Source organism: Microcaecilia unicolor, chromosome 2 (assembly GCF_901765095.1).
Source record: "Microcaecilia unicolor chromosome 2, aMicUni1.1, whole genome shotgun sequence".
In the NCBI taxonomy this organism is placed as follows: Eukaryota; Metazoa; Chordata; class Amphibia; order Gymnophiona; family Siphonopidae; genus Microcaecilia; species Microcaecilia unicolor.
In genome coordinates this window covers 279552663-279575804 of record NC_044032.1, presented here as the reverse complement: position 1 = coordinate 279575804, position 23142 = coordinate 279552663, and the positions used below count along the sequence as shown (strand labels likewise).

At 43.4% G+C, this 23142-nt stretch overlaps 1 protein-coding gene across 3 annotated transcripts in view; it reads right to left on the bottom strand.

Annotated features, from left to right (window-relative positions):
• Positions 1–23142, bottom strand: part of DENND4C (DENN domain containing 4C) — a 300829-nt gene that overhangs the window by 165253 nt on the left and 112434 nt on the right. For all 3 annotated transcript variants that reach the window (XM_030194208.1, XM_030194207.1, XM_030194209.1), the window contains exons 11-12: positions 22609–22784; positions 1074–1174 (exon numbers count right to left, since the gene is read on the bottom strand). In XM_030194208.1, coding sequence (XP_030050068.1) covers positions 1074–1174; positions 22609–22784 — 277 coding nt within the window. The remainder of the gene's footprint in view (positions 1–1073; positions 1175–22608; positions 22785–23142) is intronic.

Here is a 23142-nt window from a genome sequence, read left to right as displayed (position 1 = left end):
CAGTGGAAACCGCTTAACAGCCTCCGCGAGAGTTGCCATTCACCCTGTCACCAGCGCAGCACAATGTATCCCAAGCTGTGAGTGAGGATCCCTCTCCTCCATCAAGTAGAACTTGTAGTCCTCCAAGTGGTTCTGAGTTAAACTTTAGTCACATTTACTACTGCTTGCTGCTCTCCTCAAGCTCACAGTCTCCACAAGTCTTACCACAGATGAGAAAGCCTCAAGACTGATACTCTGTTCTGTGCTCTCCAGCAAACCTCTTTCCTTCTTTCTTTCTTTTTTAAGTTGTTGTCCTGGAAAAGGACAGCGTGACAGGAAACAGGGGAGAGGTGAAGGGAGAGAAGTACCACAGACAGGGATCTGAAGATCTCCAGATATGACTCTGCAGACTCAAACCACCTGCAAAGTTCAACTGAGGACCAGCTGACCAGTAGCAAATCACTCAGAATCAAAAGCTGAAAAGCGTCCCCATCCACTTAATGGAGATAGAAAATTCTGAGAAGTGGACCAGATTCCAAGACAGATGTCTCTGCTCAGTTTTCAGGTCTATCTCCACCTGCTGATTAATGAACACAACTATTCCACAGGTTCTGGAACAGTGGGAAGCTACATAATGGAAGTTACAGAATTTATTTCCATGAATTGAGAGCACTTTTTGTTTCGTAAAAGCTTAAAAGCTTATTTGCTTTAAACAGGCATTTTATAATCAAGAATAAAAAGGATGTATATTTTTCTGATAAACATATGTATAATGAATGTTTTATTGTTATTGTTTTTAAGTTTATGATTATGTTGTTTTGTAACCCGCTTACACTTTTTAGGCAAAGCAGGAAATACATTTCTAAAATAAAATAGATAGTGCCCTACAGTCTAAGTTTTAAACCTGAGGAAACAATGGGTTAAATGACTTTCTCAAGGTCACAAGGCGTGTCAATGGGAAATGCAGGATTTGAACCATAGTTTCCAGCCTGTTGTTCTAACTACTAGACTGCTCTTCCATGCCATCATATTTATCTGCATTGTCTGTCCAAAGGCATGAGTTTCCCTTTACCTGCTTTGTTTCCATTATTTACCTTGTGCCAGCTCTGGATGCAGCTTTTTCAGAGCTCCTAACAGGTTCTTACAAGGTTTCTTTGGCAGCTGTTTCCAGTTCATGCTCTTTTTGTCATCAGATCTGCAACACAAAGCAACCACAATAAAAACCATAAGCTCAGGGCAGCCTGAACCACAAATGATCTACCTTTCATCTAAAGTCACAGTGTCAACAGCCAAAACGTTTGACAACAGGAATGGAGCTGCCTTCCACTGTGCTTTCATGTGCAGTAAAACAATAATCAGTTAACTCCATTGGGAATACATTTTCCTTCTTCAAAATGAGTAAGGGGCCTGGGACCCAAACCCAAGCCAGATTTCCTTCCTCATCTGATTAAAAAAAAGGGATTATGCTGACATACAGTTTTAGTCCATTCTCAAATCCCATCAACCTGCAGAGTCCACTCACAACAGATTCCTGCAATTTTCAACATGCCTTATGAGGTAACATTGAGGGGAATCTTGCAGGTAATGCGATTGGTTATTCATAAAACATAAGTTAATCAAAGATACAGGGAAAAAAAAAACAGACCATACAAAATTCTTCCTTAGATATGGCATGTGGCTACCAAACTTTTGTTAAGGTGAATAATGCAACCTGAAAGGCAATCATCTTCCACTGCAAAACAAGTGAAAAGAATTATGCTTTCTCCTTTAAAGTACAGGACCAATTTTTTTTATAAACATGACCAGCAGGCTAGGTGCTTTTCTTTCCCCTCCTACTGGATCTTTAAGCCATAGTACTACAAATCATTTTCACTCAGGACACACCAGAATAGCATAGAGGCACATGTCTCAGTCAACAATGTCACAGTTTCAAAACCCAGTTTAAATATTGCAAATACCATTAAGGCAACTCACCAGTACTCAGGGCCCAGGTCAGAAACCGGGGACAGGCCCCAAAAGCTTGTCTTCAGCCTATGCCTCCTTCAGTTTGAGGAAGGCTTGGGGCACCCTATAGCATGGAGATTCATGGCAACTGCCCTGTTTGCCACCCAATAACGCTGGGCCTGCCACTCCTTCACAAGTGGAACTCTATTCCACATTCTTGGAGTCAAAATATGGAACACTCTACCTATTCCCATCAGAACAGAAAACAGCTATCCCAACTTCAAGCTAAAAACCTCTCTCTTCCCAAAGACTGCTTCATAACAATCCATCATGACTTCTACCTCCTAGTATCATCCATTATCCTTTCCTCAATGTTTTTGTCTCATGCATTAATCCAATGATCTCCAATGTGGTTTTGAGAAAATTCTTGGCAGGACGACTGACTTAGGAAGGAACTTAGGGTGCATGCGGAGAACTACTCTACTATGGTAAAACTTAGTATAAGGTAGTTCAGCTACTAGGGCCTGAAGCTCACTGACTCTGCAAGCTGACGTGACCGCTACCAAAAATACAACTTTCCAGGTCAAATACTTCAGATGACTGGAATCAAGCGGCTCAAAAGGAGCTTTCATCAGCTGAGTTCCAGGTTTGGCAGGGAGCTTTGTCAATAACAAACTTATCATGAAGCGAACTAGAGGCTGTACAGATATGGGCTTACCTCACACACTGTGATAAGCAATGATTGCAGCTAAATTAGACTCCTCAATTGTGAGCTGAAAAAGGGACAGCAGTCAAACTGAGGTTGGTGCTCCGGCCTAACCAGGCCTAGCAGGTCATGAAAAATAAGGAAACTTTAAGAGCTAAAAAATCTAATGAAAATAAAGGGAAATTAAATAAACAGATGAATAAAAAATACTAGCTGAGAACAGAAAACTATGCGCTCAGGAAGGCACTGCAAAAGAAACACAAAACACGTTCTCCCTGCTCTGTGGAAAATATGAGACTGAAGGACCCGCGCTTGCATGTCGGGTGGGAAGGCACCAGTGCATGTACAGTTGATGCTGCCAATCAGTGTCCACACTGGACTCCGTCAGATGACATCATCCATCTTTGAGAATACAATGGCTTGCTTGTCCTCGAAGAACTCAAATATTCCCTAGCTATGTGAAAGGTGGTCTTTCAAAACTAGCTTTGTTTGTAGTGGCAAGAGGTAAATATTCAGCCAGCAACAGTAAGCAATTTTTTTGCCATTGCCAACTTTACGCCCGGATATTCAATTCCAGGCTATGTCCAGGCAATGGTACTGAATATCTGGGTATGTGCAGATAGCGGCACTTATCTGGTGAAGGCCAATATTCAGCCCTTAACTGAATAAGTGACAAAGATAGGACTCTTTCTTATGCAGTCCAATTTGTACAGTTACTTTATGTAGTTAAGTGCTACATATCAGCACTTAACCACATAAAGTGATGACTCTGTCCCCTGGAGCACCCAGAACATAGCCAGTTTTGACTCAGGCAGTTAAAAGGGGATATTAACCAGATAGTGCCGCTGAAATGCCACTGAGTATCCCAAGATAGGCCAGCACAGGCAATTACCCAGCCAGGAGACTCTCCTGCCAGGTTAAATCACTTTGAATTATTGATCCAAAGATAAAGCGAAGATACTTACCTGTAGCAGGTATTCTCCGAGGACAGCAGTCTTCTTATTCTCAGAAGTGGGTAGACGCGGTCCCGCATTGCAAAGCCCAGCAAAATTGCCATAGAAAAAAAACAGAGCTTTTAGAAGCACGAGCCACACTCCAGCACACATGCTTTCCTGCCTGCCACAAGAACACGTTGCTTCAGTTTAATATAAAAGCAAAAACCAAATAAACAGACAACTCCAACAGGAGGTGAGAGGGATTGTGATAATAAGAAGCCTGCTGTCCTTGGAAAATACCTGCTACAGGTAAGTATCTTTGCTTTCTTGAGGACAAGCAGACTTGCTTCTTCTCACAAGTGGGGAATCCCTAGAATCCAGGCTCATCCAAAACAACAAACACTGGTCAACTGGGTCTCGCAATGGTGAGGACAACGCAGATTAACCTGAAACTATATACAAACTAGATTAAAGTGCAGCCTGGAACAGAATAGAACGGCCTAGCAGGGTGAAGTTGGATTCTAGACCCCAAACAGATTCTGCAACACTGACTGCCAAAACAATTTGGGATCGGCGGAAATATCATTAATTGGATAAAAGGCTTCATCACCTCAAGATCTTACCAAGTTAAGTCAGCCTCAACTATTTTTTTTGTTACATTTGTACCCCGCGCTTTCCAACTCATGGCAGGCTCAATGCGGCTTACATGGGGCAATGGAGGGTTAAGTGACTTGCCCAGAGTCACAAGGAGCTGCCTGTGCCTGAAGTGGGAATCAAACTCAGTTCCCCACTATTTCATCTCCCTGGTCTCCAAACTGCGGTGTACCTCAAGGATCCCCTTTATCCCCGATCCTCTTCAATCTTATGATGATCCCCTTAGCCAAAGCTCTATTCAGGCATGGTCTCAACCCTTTCATATACGCCAATGACGTCACCATATTCATTCCCTTCAAATCTAATCTAACAGAAATCTCCAACAAAATATCCTTGGGCACGAACATCTTAACCTCTTGGGCCAACGCCTTTATGATGAAAATAAATAAAGAGAAAACACAATGCCTCATCCTTTCATCTCAGCACTCCGCTCTCCTCCCAACTAATCTTATGAGCTCCGACATCACAATCCCCATATCTGACAACCTGAAAATCCTTGGAGTGACATTAGACAACCATCTCTCTCTCAAAAGTCACGCAAAATTCACTACAAAGAAAATGTTCAACATGATGTGGATACTGAAACGCGTAAAACCATATCTCCCCCTGAAAACATTCTGGAACTTGGTGCAATCCACAGTACTTACTCACGCCGACTACTGTTAATAGTATTTTCTTAGGCTGCAAGACCCATATCCTGAAGAAACTTCAGACTGCCCAAAATACAGCAGCAAGACTCATTTTTGGTAAATCACGATTTGAATGTGCAACACCCCTTCGTGAAAAACTTCACTGGCTCCCTATCAAAGAACGAATCAACTTCAAGGTCCACACATTAATCCACAAGATTATCCATGGTGAATCTCCGGGCTACAGTGGTGGAAATAAGTATTTGATCCCTTGCTGATTTTGTAAGTTTGCCCACTGACAAAGACATGAGCAGCCCATAATTGAAGGGTAGGTTATTAGTAACAGTGAGAGATAGCACATCACAAATTAAATCCGGAAAATCACATTGTGGAAAGTATATGAATTTATTTGCATTCTGCAGAGGGAAATAAGTATTTAATCCCTCTGGCAAACAAGACCTAATACTTGGTGGCAAAACCCTTGTTGGCAAGCACAGCGGTCAGGCGTCTTCTGTAGTTGATGATGAGGTTTGCACACATGTCAGGAGGAATTTTGGTCCACTCCTCTTTGCAGATCATCTCTAAATCATTAAGAGTTCTGGGCTGTCGCTTGGCAACTCGCAGCTTCAGCTCCCTCCATAAGTTTTCAATGGGATTAAGGTCTGGTGACTGGCTAGGCCACTCCATGACCCTAATGTGCTTCTTCCTGAGCCACTCCTTTGTTGCCTTGGCTGTATGTTTTGGGTCATTGTCGTGCTGGAAGACCCAGCCACGACCCATTTTTAAGGCCCTGGCGGAGGGAAGGAGGTTGTCACTCAGAATTGTACGGTACATGGCCCCATCCATTCTCCCATTGATGCAGTGAAGTAGTCCTGTGCCCTTAGCAGAGAAACACCCCCAAAACATAACATTTCCACCTCCATGCTTGACAGTGGGGACGGTGTTCTTTGGGTCATAGGCAGCATTTCTCTTCCTCCAAACACGGCGAGTTGAGTTCATGCCAAAGAGCTCAATTTTTGTCTCATCTGACCACAGCACCTTCTCCCAATCACTCTCGGCATCATCCAGGTGTTCACTGGCAAACTTCAGACGGGCCGTCACATGTGCCTTCCGGAGCAGGGGGACCTTGCGGGCACTGCAGGATTGCAATCCGTTATGTCGTAATGTGTTACCAATGGTTTTCGTGGTGACAGTGGTCCCAGCTGCCTTGAGATCATTGACAAGTTCCCCCCTTGTAGTTGTAGGCTGATTTCTAACCTTCCTCATGATCAAGGATACCCCACGAGGTGAGATTTTGCGTGGAGCCCCAGATCTTTGTCGATTGACAGTCATTTTGTACTTCTTCCATTTTCTTACTATGGCACCAACAGTTGTCTCCTTCTCGCCCAGCGTCTTACTGATGGTTTTGTAGCCCATTCCAGCCTTGTGCAGGTGTATGATCTTGTCCCTGACATCCTTAGACAGCTCCTTGCTCTTGGCCATTTTGTAGAGGTTAGAGTCTGACTGATTCACTGAGTCTGTGGACAGGTGTCTTTCATACAGGTGACCATTGCCGACAGCTGTCTGTCATGCAGGTAACGAGTTGATTTGGAGCATCTACCTGGTCTGTAGGGGCCAGATCTCTTACTGGTTGGTGGGGGATCAAATACTTATTTCCCTCTGCAGAATGCAAATAAATTCATATACTTTCCACAATGTGATTTTCCGGATTTAATTTGTGATGTGCTATCTCTCACTGTTACCAATAACCTACCCTTCAATTATGGGCTGCTCATGTCTTTGTCAGTGGGCAAACTTACAAAATCAGCAAGGGATCAAATACTTATTTCCACCACTGTATATGCTCAATCTGATTGATCTTCCCACCAGAAACATGTCTGAAACTTCACAAACCTACCTCAACCTACATTACCCCCATTGCAAAGGACTCAAGTACAAAACCTATCATGGATCCAACTTCTCCTTCTTAGGCAGCCAACTCTGGAATGCCCTCCCTAGACCTATCCGATCAATCAGCGATTATCTACCCTTCCGGAAATCATTAAAAACCCATCTGTTCAAGCAACCCTATCCAAATGACACAAGCTAAATCTTTGAACCCATCTACCCAACACATATCCAGATGACAACGACAATGACTCAGACTACATCTCTCACCAAACTTCCCTATGCTTTTCCTGTGTCCCTTTCCCCCTCCCGCCTCCTCTACCCCTCCTCCAATGTTCACCTACCCCTTGCTCATACCTCTCCTACCTACCTATCTCTTCTATTATTCTAATATGATTAACCTATATTTTCTCTTTCAATATTCTGTATTCCATATTATTATGTAAGCCGCATTGAACCTGCTTTGAGTGGGAAAGTGCAGAGTACAAATGTAAATTTGTTAAAAATTCTCGGAGTTACAATTGATCGGCACCCAACACTTGAGAATCACGCGAAAAACACAACCAAAAAGATGTTCCACTCAATGTGGAAATTAAAAAGAGTAAGACCATTCTTCCCAAGAACCGTCTTCCGCAACCTGGTACAATCATTGGTACTCAGTCACTTAGACTATTGCAACTCACTCTACGTAGGCTGCAAAGAGCAAATACTTAAAAAACTCCAGACAGCCCAGAACACAGCAGCCAGACCCATATTCGGAAAATCCAAATACGAAAGTGCAAAACCCTTACGAGAGAAGCTACACTGGCTCCCACTCAAAGAACACATCACTTTCAAAGTATGTACTCTAGTTCACACTATCATACATGGTGATGCCCCAGCCTACATGTCAGACCTAATAGATCTACCACCCAGGAATGCTAAAAAATCATCCCATACATTCCTTAATCTTCACGTCCCTAATTGTAAAGGCTTAAAATACAAATTAACGCATGCATCAACCTTTTCCTATATGAGTACGCAATTCTGAAACGCGCTACCACGCAACCTGAAAACGATCTACGAATTAACCAACTTCCACAAACTATTGAAGACCCACCTCTTTGACAAGATATACCATAAAGATCAACACATGTGAAAGTCCCCACTTATATCTAGAATTATCTTATAATGTTTTCTGTTACATTACTATCATGTATTTCTTTACCATGTAACCCATAACCTGTAATACCAGATATCTATTTTCTTCTTATTTCCACTATTCATGATGTATTATAAGCCACATTGAGCATGCAAAGAGGTGGGAAAATGTGGGATACAATGCAACAAATAATAATAATAATAAATAAATATCCTGCGCGAGGCAGTAGTAAGATGTGAATGTGTAGACTGAAGATCACGTTGCTGCCTTGCAAATCTCTTCAATGGAGGCTGACTTCAAGTGGACTACCGACGCAGCCATGGCTCTAACATTACGAGCCGTGACATGACCCTCCAAAGTCAGCCCACTCTGGGCATAAGCGAAGGAAATGCAATCTGCTAGTCAATTGGATATAGTGTGTTTCCCCGATGGTGATCCCCATCCTGTTGGGATCAAAACAAATAAAAAGTCGGGAGGAATATCTGAAGGGCTTCGTCTGCTCCATGTAAAAGGCCAACACTCTCTTGCAGTCCAAGGTGTGCAAGTTGCTTTAGCCAGGATGGGCATGAAGTCAGGGAAAGAATGTTGGCAATACAACTGACTAGTTCAGATGGAACCCCGACATCACCTTCAGCAGGAACTTAGGGTGTGTGCAAAGGACTACTCTGTTGTGATGAAACTTAACATAAGGTGCATCCACTACTAAGGCCTGAAGCTCACTGATCCTACGAGCTCAAGTAACTGCCACCAAGAAAATGACCTTCCAGGTCAAGTACTTCAGATGGCAGGAATTCAGTGGCTCAAAAAGAGCTTTCATCAGCTGGGTGAGAATGACGTTGAGATCCCTTGACACTGGTGGAGGTTTGACAGGGAGCTTTGACAAAAGCAAACCTCTTACGAAGCGAACAACTAGAGGTTATCCAGAGATAGGCTTAACCTTTTACACGTTGACGTTAAGCACTAATTGCACTAAGGTGAACCCTTACGGAGTTGGTCTTGAGACTAGACTCTGATAAATGTAGAAGGTATTCAAGCAGGGGACTGTGTAGGACAAGAAAGGGGATCTATGGCCTTGCTGTCACACCAGACGACAAACCTCCTCCATTTAAAAGAATAACACCTCTTAGTAGAATCTTTCCTGGAAGCCAGCAAGACTCGGGAGACACACTGCGAAAGACCCAAGGAGGCAAATTCTAGGCTCTCAACATGGATGAGGAGGCAGATGCAGAAGATGCCTGGCGGATAGAAGAGATAGTATCTGTATGCTTGATTTGGTCAGTGACTTTCTCAACCTTCTCTCCAAAAAGGTTATACCCCCGGCAAGGGGCATCCGCCAACCTCCGCTGAACAGCATGTTCCAGGTCAGAGATCCGCAGCCATGAGAGTCTGCATATCGCTATATTTTGGGCAGAGATCCTGGATGCCACATCAAAAGTGTCATAAGTGCCCCTACCCAAGAACTTACGACTCACCTTCTGCTGCTTGACCAACTGGCGAACAGCTCGGCCTGCCCTGGAAGGAGTGCATCGACCAACTCTGACAGATGCCTCACCAAGTTCTGCAAGTACATGCTTGTGAAGAGCCGGTATGACTGGATATGGGCGATGAGCATTGAGGCCTGATACATCTTTCTCCCAAAAGAGTCCAGGGTTCTAGCTTCTCTGCCTGTGGGAGCTGAGGCATAATCCCTAGTACTCCTGGGTCTCTTGAGAGCGGAGTCCATCATCATGGAGTCATGAGGTAACTGGGACCTCACAAACCCAGGTTCACCATGGATCCTATACTGGGTGTCTACTTTCTTGGGGACCACAGGGACAGAGGGACCACCCAGTTCCTAACGAGGACTTCCTCAGTACCTCGTGGAGAGGAGTCATCACTGCCTCCTTAGGAGAAGAGGTGTAGCCATCTTGGCCATGGGCTCATCCTCCACTTCTATGGGGAATGGAATGGCCTCAGCCATTTCCCACACAAAAGAGGCGAGAGAGAGGCTCTCAGGTGCAGATAGTCTCTTCTCAGGTGGAGGGGAGGGGTTCAGAAGGAATCCCATAGGATTCGTCGGAGGAAAAGTACCTGGGACCTCTTCCGATTCTCATAAGTGCTCCTCCTCGGTGTCAGATAGCACTTCTCTAAGGGATGTCCAAGACTGAGCCCGCCTCGATGCCAAGGACCCATGTCCTTGAGAACAGAGTCGAGAAACTGGCTCCCGTCTTGACTGGCGAATCTTCCTCCACCAACATTGAGGGAGTGCAGGCCTGTGTGGCTGTTGACATTGGTGACACAAGCGGCGCTGGTGTCTGCACCGCGGGCTGAGGGCCAGTATGGTAGGCGCAAGCACCCCCGATATCAATGCACATCGCTGCATCAGGCCATCCAGAAGCTCAGGGAGCTAGGCCCAGATGCGCTCATCGAGAGCCACCATCGGGAAAAAGACTATGGTGTTAGCTGAGGCGCAGACTGCATAATCTTGGCAGCTTGGATACACATGCATCAGCACCTCCTGAATAGAGGGGGCGCGGTCCTCCCAGAGTCGATGCTTCTTGGGTGCTGAATCCCTCAGTGCCATGCATCGAAGAATATCGGTGTCGATGCTTCTTGGCCTTCGCCTGATGCACATCACCCATGCTCCTCGGTGCTGATGAGGACGACGTTGAATATTCCCGTCACCTCGGGGTCGGGTTCGACAATGGACAGTCCCAGGGGGGGGGGCTGCATAGCAGAAGGCCTCAAGAGAGGTGGAGACCCACTCAATGCCTCATTGCTCCCAGTGTCATGGGGCCTCGTAGCAGCCATCCCAACCTGGGTTCCTGGTGTCAGTGCGACGCTCAACGTCGATGCCGACACATCCGACCTCAAAATAATGAAACGCTCTGACCGGGCGTGTGAGGAGCCACCACAAAAAGCAGCTGCTCCTCACGTGGAAAAAGAGAAACTGAAGCGGCAGTAGGAAGGCACTCGCACATGCAGGCTGGAGCTTGGCTCACGCTCCTAAAAACTCTGGGTTTTTCTATGATAATTTTGCTGGGCGACACGGAACAGTGTCTACCTACTTATGAAAAGAAGCAAGCCTGCTTGTCCTCAGAGAACTAGATTATTAAAATGTTTTACCAAAGTGCTCACTTTCTTGGTCACTAACCACAGTGGTTTAAGCATAATTCATATCACGTACCACAACATCCTTGACAGAATCAAAATACAGAAGAATGGTACTCCCCAACATCAAAATTTCCTTAGGTACAGACTTGAACCTGACAATAAATGATAACTTTATTTACTCACACTGGAGAAGGTGAAAATACTAGGAAGACCTCTACTCACACAAAACTATCCAGCCGATAGCGCTATTTAACCGGCCAGGAATGGCTCCTGGCCAATTAAATAGCACTTAACTGGCAAAGCACTAACGTTCAACATGAGATAGCTGGTTATCTCTGCTGAATACTACCGCTTACTGCATAGTGGCTACCTGTCTATATCGCATGAAATAACTGGCTAGATGCGAATATTCAGCAAATCACCTGCTAAGTTTGGCAGCCAAACTGAACTGCCCAAATAGCATGCCTATCTTTGGCCACTATAGTAACATAGTAAATGACGGCAGATAAAGACCTGTACAATCTGTCCACTCTGCCCAACAAGATAAACTCATTTACATGGTATGTGATACTTTATATGTATACCCAGTTTGATTTGTCCTTGTCTTTCTCAGGGCACAGATCGTAGAAATCTGCCCAGCACTGTTCTTGTACTAAGTTCCGAAGGTAATGTCAAAGCCCCTTAAAATTTACACTCCAGGCCGTCCCTATCTATTCAGTCACAATCAGGGCATAGACCATAGAAGTCTGCCCAGCTCCCATTTTGTTTCCCAATTACCGGCACCCAATCTCCACTAAGATTCCAAGGAACCATTCCTTCTAAACACGCATGTTTGAATTCCATTACCGTTTCCATCTCCACCTCCTCCCGCGGGAGGGCATTCTGCACATCCACCACCCTCTCCATGAAAAAATACTTCCTGATATTAGTCCTGAGTCTGCCCCCCCCCCCCTTCAACCACAATTCGTGTCCTCTAGTTCTACCACCTTCCCATCTCTGAAAAAGGTTCATTTGCGGATTAATACCTTTCAAATATTTGAACGTCTGTATCATGTCACCCCTGTTTCTCCTTTCCTCTAAGGTATACATGTTCAGGTCAGCAAGCCTCTCCTCGTACGGTTTGCAACGCAAATCCCATACCATTTTTGTAGCTTTTCATTGCACCGCTTCCAGTCTTTTTACATCTTTAGCAAGATACAGCCTACAAAACTGAACACAATACTCCAAGTGAGGCCTCACCAATGACTTGTAGAGGGGCATCAACACCTCCTTTCCTCTGCTGGTTATAAACTTAATAACTTAACAAGCCAGCGCTGAATACTGACTTGGCCGGTTAAGTTTAAACCAGCCATGAATTCCCCCCAGATTTTCCCTGCCAGTCACTGGAAACAGCCCGGCATTGAATATTTTGGCTCAGCACCAGTTACAGGATTTAGCCGGCCTGCTTATTGGCCGGTATATCTTTCTGAATATTTGGCACTTTGTAGCACATCTGTGATGCCACTAACCAAAACCAGCTATGGGCTTCCACTACTTTACGAGTGTGAGAAGACAGCATTGCATTCACTTGATAGGATCTGCAGCTCAAGCATACGCAGCTATGACCGACTCTGTCCCTCATGTGCACAAGTAAATCAAGCACTTTCCACACTGTCAGTTAACAACATAATCATGGCAAGCAAAAACAGAGTTCTCACTGAACTGACAACAAATGAGCTCCACCAGTCGCCACCACTACTCAGTTCAAGCACAGGCAGATAAAAATAAAAAGCTATGATCTTACAGATTTCCCTGGGATTCTACTGTTCAATAATCTGATTCATCGTACAAGAAGCATCTGTAAAATGATTACACATGTATATGTTAGCCTCTGCCACTAGATGGCAGTAGAGCTGTACCGAATAGCATATTTTACAATTCGGTCGAATAAGAATAATGACAAATATTATTCAGCCAAATACGAATAATTGGCATTGAGCTTTAACAAATAATAAAAGAAGCAACATGAAATCAGAAATCAAGAGTTTATTTCAGTAGGATTTAGCACTTTAGACAGTGGTGTGCTGGAGCCGGCTCACCAGAACTGTTAGATTTTTAAGAATTTTAGAAGCTGGTTGTTTTAGCAGATTCCCCACCCCTGCTTCTTCTTCTGTTGCGATTAATTTTTTTTTTTAAGCAGTGCTAACACACATGTGCAGGAACAGGCTGCTTCAGTCCCATCCCGGGTGCCTTCCTTCAATCCTCGGGGGCGGGACAGGCTGAAGGAAGGTCCCTGGGATTGGCTGAAGCAGCCTATTCTTGCTGATGTGTTTGAACTGCTTTAAAAAGATTAATCGTGGCAGAAGAGGCAAGGAGGTGCGGATGAGTTGCTCTACCCACGTTGTGGCTCTTTATTGTCAGTAGCAAGCATGGGTGAAGTTTTCTTTTTTTTGGGGGGGGGGGCCTCTGCCCACCCCCCAAACGCTGCTAAACCGGTGCCTCCTTCATCTTCCTCTTCCCCATCTCCACATGCCCCAGCATAAATTCCTTTTTCTTTTGTCTCTTCTGGCTCCCCCACCTCCCAAAACCCATTCCCGCCACCTCCGCTTGATACCCGCAGCAGTTCTGAGAACTAAAAAGAGCTGCCAGTACAGAGCCGCATGCTGCAAGTCATAGCCAGGCTCTGCCAGAACCTCCTCCTCCTCCGCAGGAATTGTGTCACAGGGGAAGGTTCCGGGCCAGCAGAGCCTGGCTGTGAGTGTTGCAGCACGCGGCTCTGTACCAGCAGCTCTTTCTCTTGTGGAAAGGAGCCGCGGGTTTGAGGGGAGTGTGGGCTGGGCTGCAGTGCCAGGTTGCAGGTTTGAAGCAGAAAGCCTGGGCGGGCCATGGAAGGTGGGAACAAGAGGCCCATGAGCTGCTCTATCCATGTTGTCATTCTTTATTGTTGGTAGCAAGAAGTTGTTGAAGACCTACTTCTTTGTCAAGACCTACTCCTCACTTTAAACCGCTGCTTGATGCACCCTCCCTGGCTCCTACCCTGCTAGTTCACCCTGTTAGATGCTTCTCCCCCTGCATACTCCTTGTATATTTTTCTACGTTTTCCTATTTTATTTTATTTAATGTTTGTAAGTCACATTGTGCCTGCATGAGTGGGAAAATGTGGGATATAAGTGAACAATAAATAAATAAATATTTGATTTCACTTACATTTTTTTAAATTTATATTTATTAAGTTTCCATTTTACAAAGAAACAATCTTTGATAGGATACACCAATATCTGAATAAAATACAAAAGAAAAGGAACCATTTAAATGAGAAAATTTTCCCACTCACATTACTGCATTATCGGATATAATAGTCCACAAATAGAGGAGGATAGATACCAAGCTATTACTATAATACCATTGGAAGTTGGCCTAACTGTGGAAATAGTTCAAAGAAAATAAGCAGGAGGTAACCCCTATTAAATAGACCGCTTTATAACTAAGGCTGCTTCTTGTTACTCTGCATATTAAGAAAATTACGTAGTTGTTCTGGTTCAAAAAATACATTTCTCATCATTAAATAATAACAAACATTTGCAAGGAAATCTCAACTGAAAACATGCTTTTAACTCAATGGATTCTTATTTCATGTCCAAAAACTTCTTTCTTCTCTGTTGTGTCCATCTGGATATATCAGGAAATATTGAAACTTTGCTTCCTTTAAATTCATAAGTACATAAGTAATGCCACACTGGGAAAAGACCAAAGGTCCACTGAGCCCAGCATCCTGTCCACGACAGCGGCCAATCCAGGCCAAGGGCACCTGGCAAGCTTCCCAAACGTACAAACATTCTATACATGTTATTCCTGGAATTGTGGATTTTTCCCAAGTCCATTTAGTAGTGGTTTATGGACTTGTCCTTTAGGAAACCGTCTAACCCCTTTTTAAACTCTGCTAAGCTAACCGCCTTCACCACGTTCTTCGGCAATGAATTCCCCAGAGTTTAATTACGCGTTGGGTGAAGAAAAGTTTTCTCCGATTTGTTCTTAATTTACTACACTGTAGTTTCATCGCATGCCCCCTAGTCCTAGTATTTTTGGAAAGCGTGAACAGACCCTTCACATCCACCTGTTCCATTCCACTCATTATTTTATATATCTCTATCATGTCTCCCCTCAGCTGTCTCTTCTCCAAGCTGAAAAGCCCTAGCCTCCTTAGTCTTTCTTCATAGGGAAGTCGTTACATTCCTGCTATCATTTTAGTCGCCCTTCGCTGCATCTTTTCCAATTCTGCTATATCTTTCTTGAGATGCGGCGACCAGAATTGAACACAGTACTCAAGGTGCGGTCGCACCATGGAGCGATACAACGGCATTATAACATCCTCACACCTGTTTTCCATACCTTTCCTAATGATACCCAACATTCTATTCGCTTTCCTAGCCGCAGCAGCACACTGAGCAGACACAGATCCCTTTCTTGGTCTGTAACTCCTAACGTGGAACCTTGCATAGCGTAGCTATAATTCGGGTTCTTTTTTCCCCACATGCATCACCTTGCACTTGCTCACATTAAACGTCATCTGCCATTTAGCCGCCCAGTCTTCCAGTCTCGTAAGGTCCTTCTGTAATTTTTCACAATCCTGTCGTGAGTTACCGACTTTGAATAACCTTGTGTCATCAGCAAATTTAATTACCTCGCTAGTTACTCCCATCTCTAAATCATTTATGAATATATTAAAAAGCAGCGGCCCTAGCACAGACCCCTGAGGAACCCCACTAACTACCCTTCTCCTTTATGAATACTGCCCATTTAACCCCACTCTCTGTTTCCTATCCTTCAACCAGTTTTTAATCCACAATAGGACTTTTCCTCCTATCCCATGACCCTCCAATTTCCTCTGTAGCCTTTCATGAGGTACCTTGTCAAACGCCTTTTGAAAATCCAGATACACAATATCAACCTGCTCCCCTTTGTCCACATGTTGTTTACTCCTTCAAAGAATTGAAGTAAATTGGTCAGGCAAGATTTCCCCCCACAAAAGGCGTGCTGACTTGGTCTCAGTAATCCATGTCCTCGGATGTGCTCTGCAATTTTGTTTTTGATAATAGCATCTACCATTTTCCCCAGCACCGACGTCAGACTCACCAGTCTATAGTTTCCCGGATCTCCCCTGAACCTTTTTTAAAAATCGGCATTACATTAGCCACCCTCCAATCTTCCGGTACCACGCTCAATTTTAAGGATAAATTACATATCACTAACAGTAGCTCCGCAAGCTCATTTTTCAGTTCTATCAGTACTCTAGGATGAATACCATCCGGTCCAGATTTGCTACTCTTCAGTTTGCTGAACTGCCCCATTACGTCCTCCAGGTTTACCGTAAAGTCTGTAAGTTTCTCCGACTCGTCCGCTTCAAATACCATTTCCGACACCGGTATCCCACCCAAATCTTCCTCGGTGAAGACCGAAGCAAAGAATTCATTCAATCTCTCCGCTACGTCTTTACCTTCCTTGATCGCCCCTTTTACCCCTCGGTCATCCAGCGACCCGATTCTTTTGCCGGCTTCCTGCTTTTAATATACCGAAAAAAATTTTTGCTATGATTTTTGCCTTGAATGCTATCTTTTTTTCGTAATCCCTCTTGGCCTTTTTTATCTGCGCCTTGCATTTGCTTTGACACTCTTTATGCTGTTTCTTGTTATTTTCAGATGGCTCCTTCTTCCATTTTTTGAAGGCGTTTCTTTTAGCCCTAATAGCTTCCTTCACCTCACTTTTCAACCAGGATGAATAGTCTTAAAATATAATCTTAGTAAAGCTTCCTTGTCTTAAAGAAATATAAATGACACAAGTAGAGTTGACCTGGTTTCAATGTTCTCAATAGATTGTCCCAGAAGATCTGGAACCTTTAATGATCCCACTAGATTATCTTGCTGCGTTGAAACCGTTTGTTGTTGCTTTGATTTCGAATCCAAGTAATATAATCTCTGCAATGGTGGAAGGGAATGTTCTGAATATTTGTATACCTCTCAAGAATTTTATAAACATGTCTCTCAGAGTAACATATTGAGATTGTGGAAAATTCAATATACGAAGATTCAGATTTCTAGATGAGTTCTTTCAATCTTTCGATGAATCAATATTCGATCTCCAGAGATTTGAGCCTGTTGTTCTAATACTTTAGTAATATCTTTTTCTAAATTAGACTGTTTATTCAAAACACCTTCAACCTTTTCTTTTAAAGTTCTTATTTGGGTTGAATTATTCAATGAAACAGAGATAAAAGATGTAAAGACCTTATGTAGAGATTCAAGGGCCGACCAAACTGATTCCAGCGAGATTTCAGAAGGCCTTACCAGTGGTTGACCCGCCATAGAGCACAAAGAAATTTCTTCTTGTATGTCTTTATTCATATTCGCGTTCACCGTTGAATCGCCAGATGTCATTAATTAAAGTCGCTGTACTCTCTCTCCTTCCGCCAAGATGTTTCCATTACCTGCTTCAATTGAGGGAGTACGCCACCCCTTTGAGTCTTTTTCTCCAGTACTCGGTACAGCAACTCCGTCTGGCTGCGGGGGAGGGGGAGTAGCAGGTCCCAGTGGGCTGAGTGATAAATCACTCTCCAGACCGGGGCTCTTCCTTGCCCAGGTAGCGGAAGCGCCTGTAAGCAGGGTAGAAACCAAAAATGAGGAGATAGATGACTGTCCTGGTAAGGAAGGTATTTGCTTTGGGAGGGGTTGTCCCTTCAGTTTACCCTTCCTTTTCAGCATGTTAAAGAAGAAAAAGGAATTATAATTCAATGTTAAACGGGAGCGTCTGTCTCACACAACCTGCTTAGTCGTCATCTTGGGTCCTTCCTCTCGCTTACATTTTTAAACATGCCGGTTTGTGCAGCATACAGATATACACAGGGAAATATTGGTTTCATCCGTTAGTGTAGTAATTCTAAATTTTAAATCATTGTGTCATTTGGAAGGGCTAGTTTTAAGGACTCCCTGTTGTCGTGCAGAGATGTTTTCACCTGACAAAGGGCCACCAAAACAGACAAAATGTTATGAGAATCAGATGCTTAACAATCAGAATTGTTATTTATAAGTACAATTTTAAAAAATAAATAAATGTTGAAACCTGGGAGCATGTAACAGTTTTTTTTTCCCTGCGACTACATCAAAAGAAAACGATGGCATGTGGAAACTTGCTCTTTTTCTTTGGGGATTGCAGGAGTATATTATAAAAATGCACTTGCCTATTTTTACTAATATTTCAGAGAGGTATTGAATAATGAGGGAAGGGCTTCCTTCCTATTCAGAGTCAGTCTAAATGTGCCAACACTGTCCAGTTCAGCACACTATTAGCTGCCAAGTTCATACAAAGTTAATTATATTAAGTGGAAAATAAATCCGTTGGCTCAGGCTGCTTGCTATGTGAATATTCTATCACTGTTTAATTACTGCTACCAATAATTATATATTATGGAAATCTGCTTTAAATTTTGTTTTTATTCATTTATCCAGTCCTTACATGCACATGGTTTTGCTCTTTAAACTCAAAGGTGAATCCTAAGGGTGGTTGAATAATTAGGTATAAATTGTGTTTCTGACTTTACTTGTTTTGAACTGCTTTGGGTCCTGTGGATCTATACATCTGCAGTCTGGAATTTTGGAAAATGTAAATGAGAAAATAAATACATTTGGGATGTATTCTGTAGAAGTTGTTGCTTACTTTTGCAATATGTGTATGGATGCCCACAAAAAAAAAACCTCACTTAGAATAGTGATGGTAAAACTCCAGCTTTGAGATGGGTTACACTTGGCATCTCTGAACTCCTTTATCTTTGCCGGCATGGATACTAAGCCCCACTAGCCAAATAAATGGACTGCTGCTGCTCCTCACTTGCATGCCAGGACTTTTTGAGCAAGTAAGCATGGAAATTCCTGGCATGCTGCTCAGAGCCAGAAAAAAGCAGTGGGGAGCGGTGGTAATCCATTTATTTGGCTGGTGGGGCTCGGCATCCCTGCCAGCAGAGGTATGCCTAGCATGCCCGCATTGGGGGTAGAGAGGAGAGACAGGAATGTGTTGCCCCCCACCCCCCAACTACAGGGCTGCATATGTCCAGAGAGAGAGCCTGTTAAAAACTTTCCAGTATAACACTGATTGTAGAGCTCCAGATTATTCACATTCAAATTTAAATCACTATTCAGCCAAATACGAGTAATGTATTCAGAGCTGCATCGACTATGAATATTCAGTACTGCCCTAGATGGCAGCCAAGAATACTCCAGTTAGAGCACACGTTGGTCGATGTAATAATGAGTTTTAAAAAACTGCACTTTTTAACATGGATTTTTCTTGTTTAAAGAAAAACTAAAACCTTTTAATGTGCAAAGCAGTAGCTAATCATACAAAGTATTAGGCATTAAAAAAAATATACACATTGGTAGAAGGGGGGGTTGGGGGGAAGGGGTCAAAGAAGGAAGGGAGGTCTTTGGGGGGAGGTAGGGTACGGGAGGTTTCTCAACAATAAAACTGAAAAATTTGAAGTATAATCTGTATTTGAATTGGCATTGATAATTCTCTTGTGCATTTTCTGTTATGTACTCTGTACTACATTAAGCACACTTGTTCCACTTTGCATTGTGCTGAGTTGAGTATGCTTTGTTTTGTAGTAACAATGCTCAATAAAGACTTCTATAAATTAAAAAAATATATATACACATTAAGACTTCCGGTGGAGCCATGAGACTGGATGGACGCTGTTCAGCGCTGCTCCTCTTTCCCCCTTCTTTGAGCCTACTGATATCGTTGCAATCTTGGTATATGTGGACCATACTGGCCATGGGACTATCCACTTACCTTTTGGCACTTGATTTAGTGCCTTTTGGTGGGAATGGCTGCGAAAGCGCAGTGAAAAGAGTGTACTCTGGGTCAACTTTCCGAGGCCAAGATGGCGGTGGCCTCAAGACCCACCCAGTCCCTCCGTGAGCTCAGAGCGAACAGTGGAGATCATCTCTGAAGTCAAGGCGGCAAAAGAGGCTGCCATACACAAGAAGCTGCAGCAATTTTTAACAAAATAGATAAGGCACATGAACACCTAGATAGCATTGGCCTGCAGGTAGATGACATGCAGAGGCAGACTGGAGAGATGGAAGACAAGTTGTGCAGCACAGAGACCATTCAGTGCATCCTGGAAAAGCAGGTGCTTACCTTATCAAAGAAATTGGAAGATCCAGAAAACCAGTCTTGGTGCAACAATTTACGCTTGCTAGGGCAGAGAGTATTGCAAATGGGGAAATACAACAACTTCTGGAAGGCAGGATACCACACACAATACAGTTGGGGACTCAGCATGGCCTACTTCGGCTTGAGCGAGCTCACCGCATGGGTGCTCGAGAGCCGGAGGGCTCGAAAGTCTCGGGGAGTTATGCTGAAGGTCCTGAACTTTGCCCCATAAGATGGAGAACACTGCGGGCAGGCAAATCTCTGCTTTTGGACAATTGTTGGGTACTCTGCTTTCTGAGTTACTCTGCAAAAATAGCAGCCTACCGCCAGGAATTCAGCCCAGTTTACATATCTTTGTTTAAACACCAAATCAAGTTTGCCTTGCTTTAGCTTTATTCAGCCCGATTGTGGGTGGTTCACAAGGGACACCTTGTATTTTACAATTTTCCGAACGAGGCTCAGACTTTTTTGGATACTGTGCTCAACAAAGGTTCGGATCAACAGACCCCTGAGGAATGCTGACATATTGGACTGCTACCGTATTGTTTTGAGAATTGTATGTATCCTCCTAGAGAGGTTTAGAGTGTTGGTCTCCTTGTCTAGGGGTATGGAGTCTGTTTGGATTTACTAGAGGTGTGCAAGCAGATTGTGGAGCATACGTTGGATGACTGTGAAGGGGGGGATGGGGTTCCATGTGGAAGTATGCTTTGGCCTTCACTTTGTGGGGGCATCTTTGCAAGGGGAATTAAGGTTACAGTTGGGTGTGGGATGGGAAGAGGGGTTGGGGAACGAATCGGGTTGTATGTTTTGGATGTCTTGTGGTGTCTGGGCTTGCATGATACATTGATTGTCTTATATAGGGATGTTAGACTTGAGGGCCTGGTGAGGGCCGGGCATTTGGTCCTCGGATTACAAGATGCTGGTTATGTCTTTCAAGAAATAATGGAGTTGGTATGGCACCCTACTTGAGGGTCTATTCCTGGAATGTAGCAGGGGTTAATTCTTCCATAAAACAGGCAAAGATTCTGCAAGCATTAAAACAGAAAGGAGTACATGTGACCTGTTTGCAAGAGACCCATATTAATGATCTTGAACATCAAAAATTGAAACGTGGTTGGGTGGTAGTGCTGGGGTGGCTATACTGCTTAGCAAATTGGTTTCTATTCAGACCCATAAAACTTTGTATGATACAGATGGTAGATTTGTACTGTTTCATTTGATCATTCAGAATACTGAATTAGTTATCCTGAATGTCTATGCCACTAATCCAACTCTTGGAAGACCATAGAGTCCAGCCTCAACCACTGGTCACACGCTGTAGCATACAACCAGGGACGCTAGGCCTGTTACCAGAAAAATCATGTTGCACCAGTCCAAACTGCACCATCTGCTGGAGGCAGAGAAATACTGACTGAATCCTAGCTGCTACACCTGTTATACCGATGGTGTCATCAGAACCTTCAGCTTCTCTGGCTCCAACTGCTGGTGAAGGGGACATAACCCACCAGTCTGGATTGGTCTAGCAGGATAAGGAATGACAGTTTTATTGGATTGCTTATTCTGACTGCTGGATTTCTTTATGCATAGAAGATCTTTGGTACTGTCTTGTATCGGCATTTACAGCTAAATTAAAAGCCAGGGGCAGGACACGATGTAGTAGTGGGAATGGTGTGGGCACTATCATTTTAGCATGTTCAACCCCTATTACCATTCCAAGTACTTTTGCGCAGAAAAGTCACTAGCCTGCTAGGCTCCCCATCTGCACCTTAACTGACAGATCATCCAGCCCTAACAAGTACTAAACAGAACTAGTGCCGCTGTTCCATGCAACCCTCCCAACTACGGAATCTCAAAAAAAGTGGGAAGGGGGTGGGAGGAAGCAATTCTTAATATCTGTCCCAGTTGCAGAGAAAGCTGGCCCTGGCTCTAGGTAGAGTTGCTAATTTCCAAGAAATACAGAAATAACAGACACTAACCAGAAATATTAAAAAAAAGAATAAGGATAGAGACCCTTTACGAATTTGCTGAGTAGAAGGTGGATCTTGTCTGACCCTCTATCTTTTAAAATAGTCTACATGACTTCTTATAAAATGTTTGGAATTTCATGTTCTAGAGAGCACAGCTGGGTCAGTCTTGCTATGGAAGGGTCACCATGATTTCGACAGCCATCTCTTAAACTGTCTCCAATCTTATGATAGAACACACTACCTCCAATTCTGCAGATTTATTATTATACCTTGCCTAGCTTCACAAAAAGCATACAATTATTCTTAATATGTTAAAATGTTAAAATTAATTATATGACTATATTATATTTTTGATGTTTTTCTTGAATGTAAGCCACATTGAACCTGAGCTTGTTCGGGATAATATGGGATACAAATGTCATAAATAAATAATACCTTGTGCCTCTTGAATCACACTGGGAAGTGAAACAATCAGAAGTGGAGCACTTACACATATAGCATGTTGGTGTCCAAATCAAGGCACACAACATCCTGAGGTGGGTCATACAGATCAAAGTATCTTGAATCAACTCCAACTATGAAAGGACAAGGTGCACTCAGGACACCTGAAAGTGAGAGCGGGCAGAGGGGGATATATGGACACTGCCACTGAAATGGAAATATCATCTGAAAGAAAAAAAAATAAAGTTAAACTACTAGACAAAATGGTTTGCTTTAAAATATAAAAATCAGCATATAGTGCTTTCTTTGTATTTTTTAGCAATTGGTAAATATGACAGGAAGTAGTTTATTACAAACAGAGAAAAAGACAGTAGGAGTACATTGGGAAAGTACCCTATAGTGACAATTAACTGACCAAACCCTTTTCTAAAGGAGAAAGCATATGTAAGATTAATGAAGTAATAAATAAATAAATAAATATAAATGAAAGAACTTGCCACTTGAAGCTGACTATACACCCACACAATTTTTGCAGAAATTTAGGGGAGAGAGGAGCTAAATGTCTTACAGATTTGATGACTCA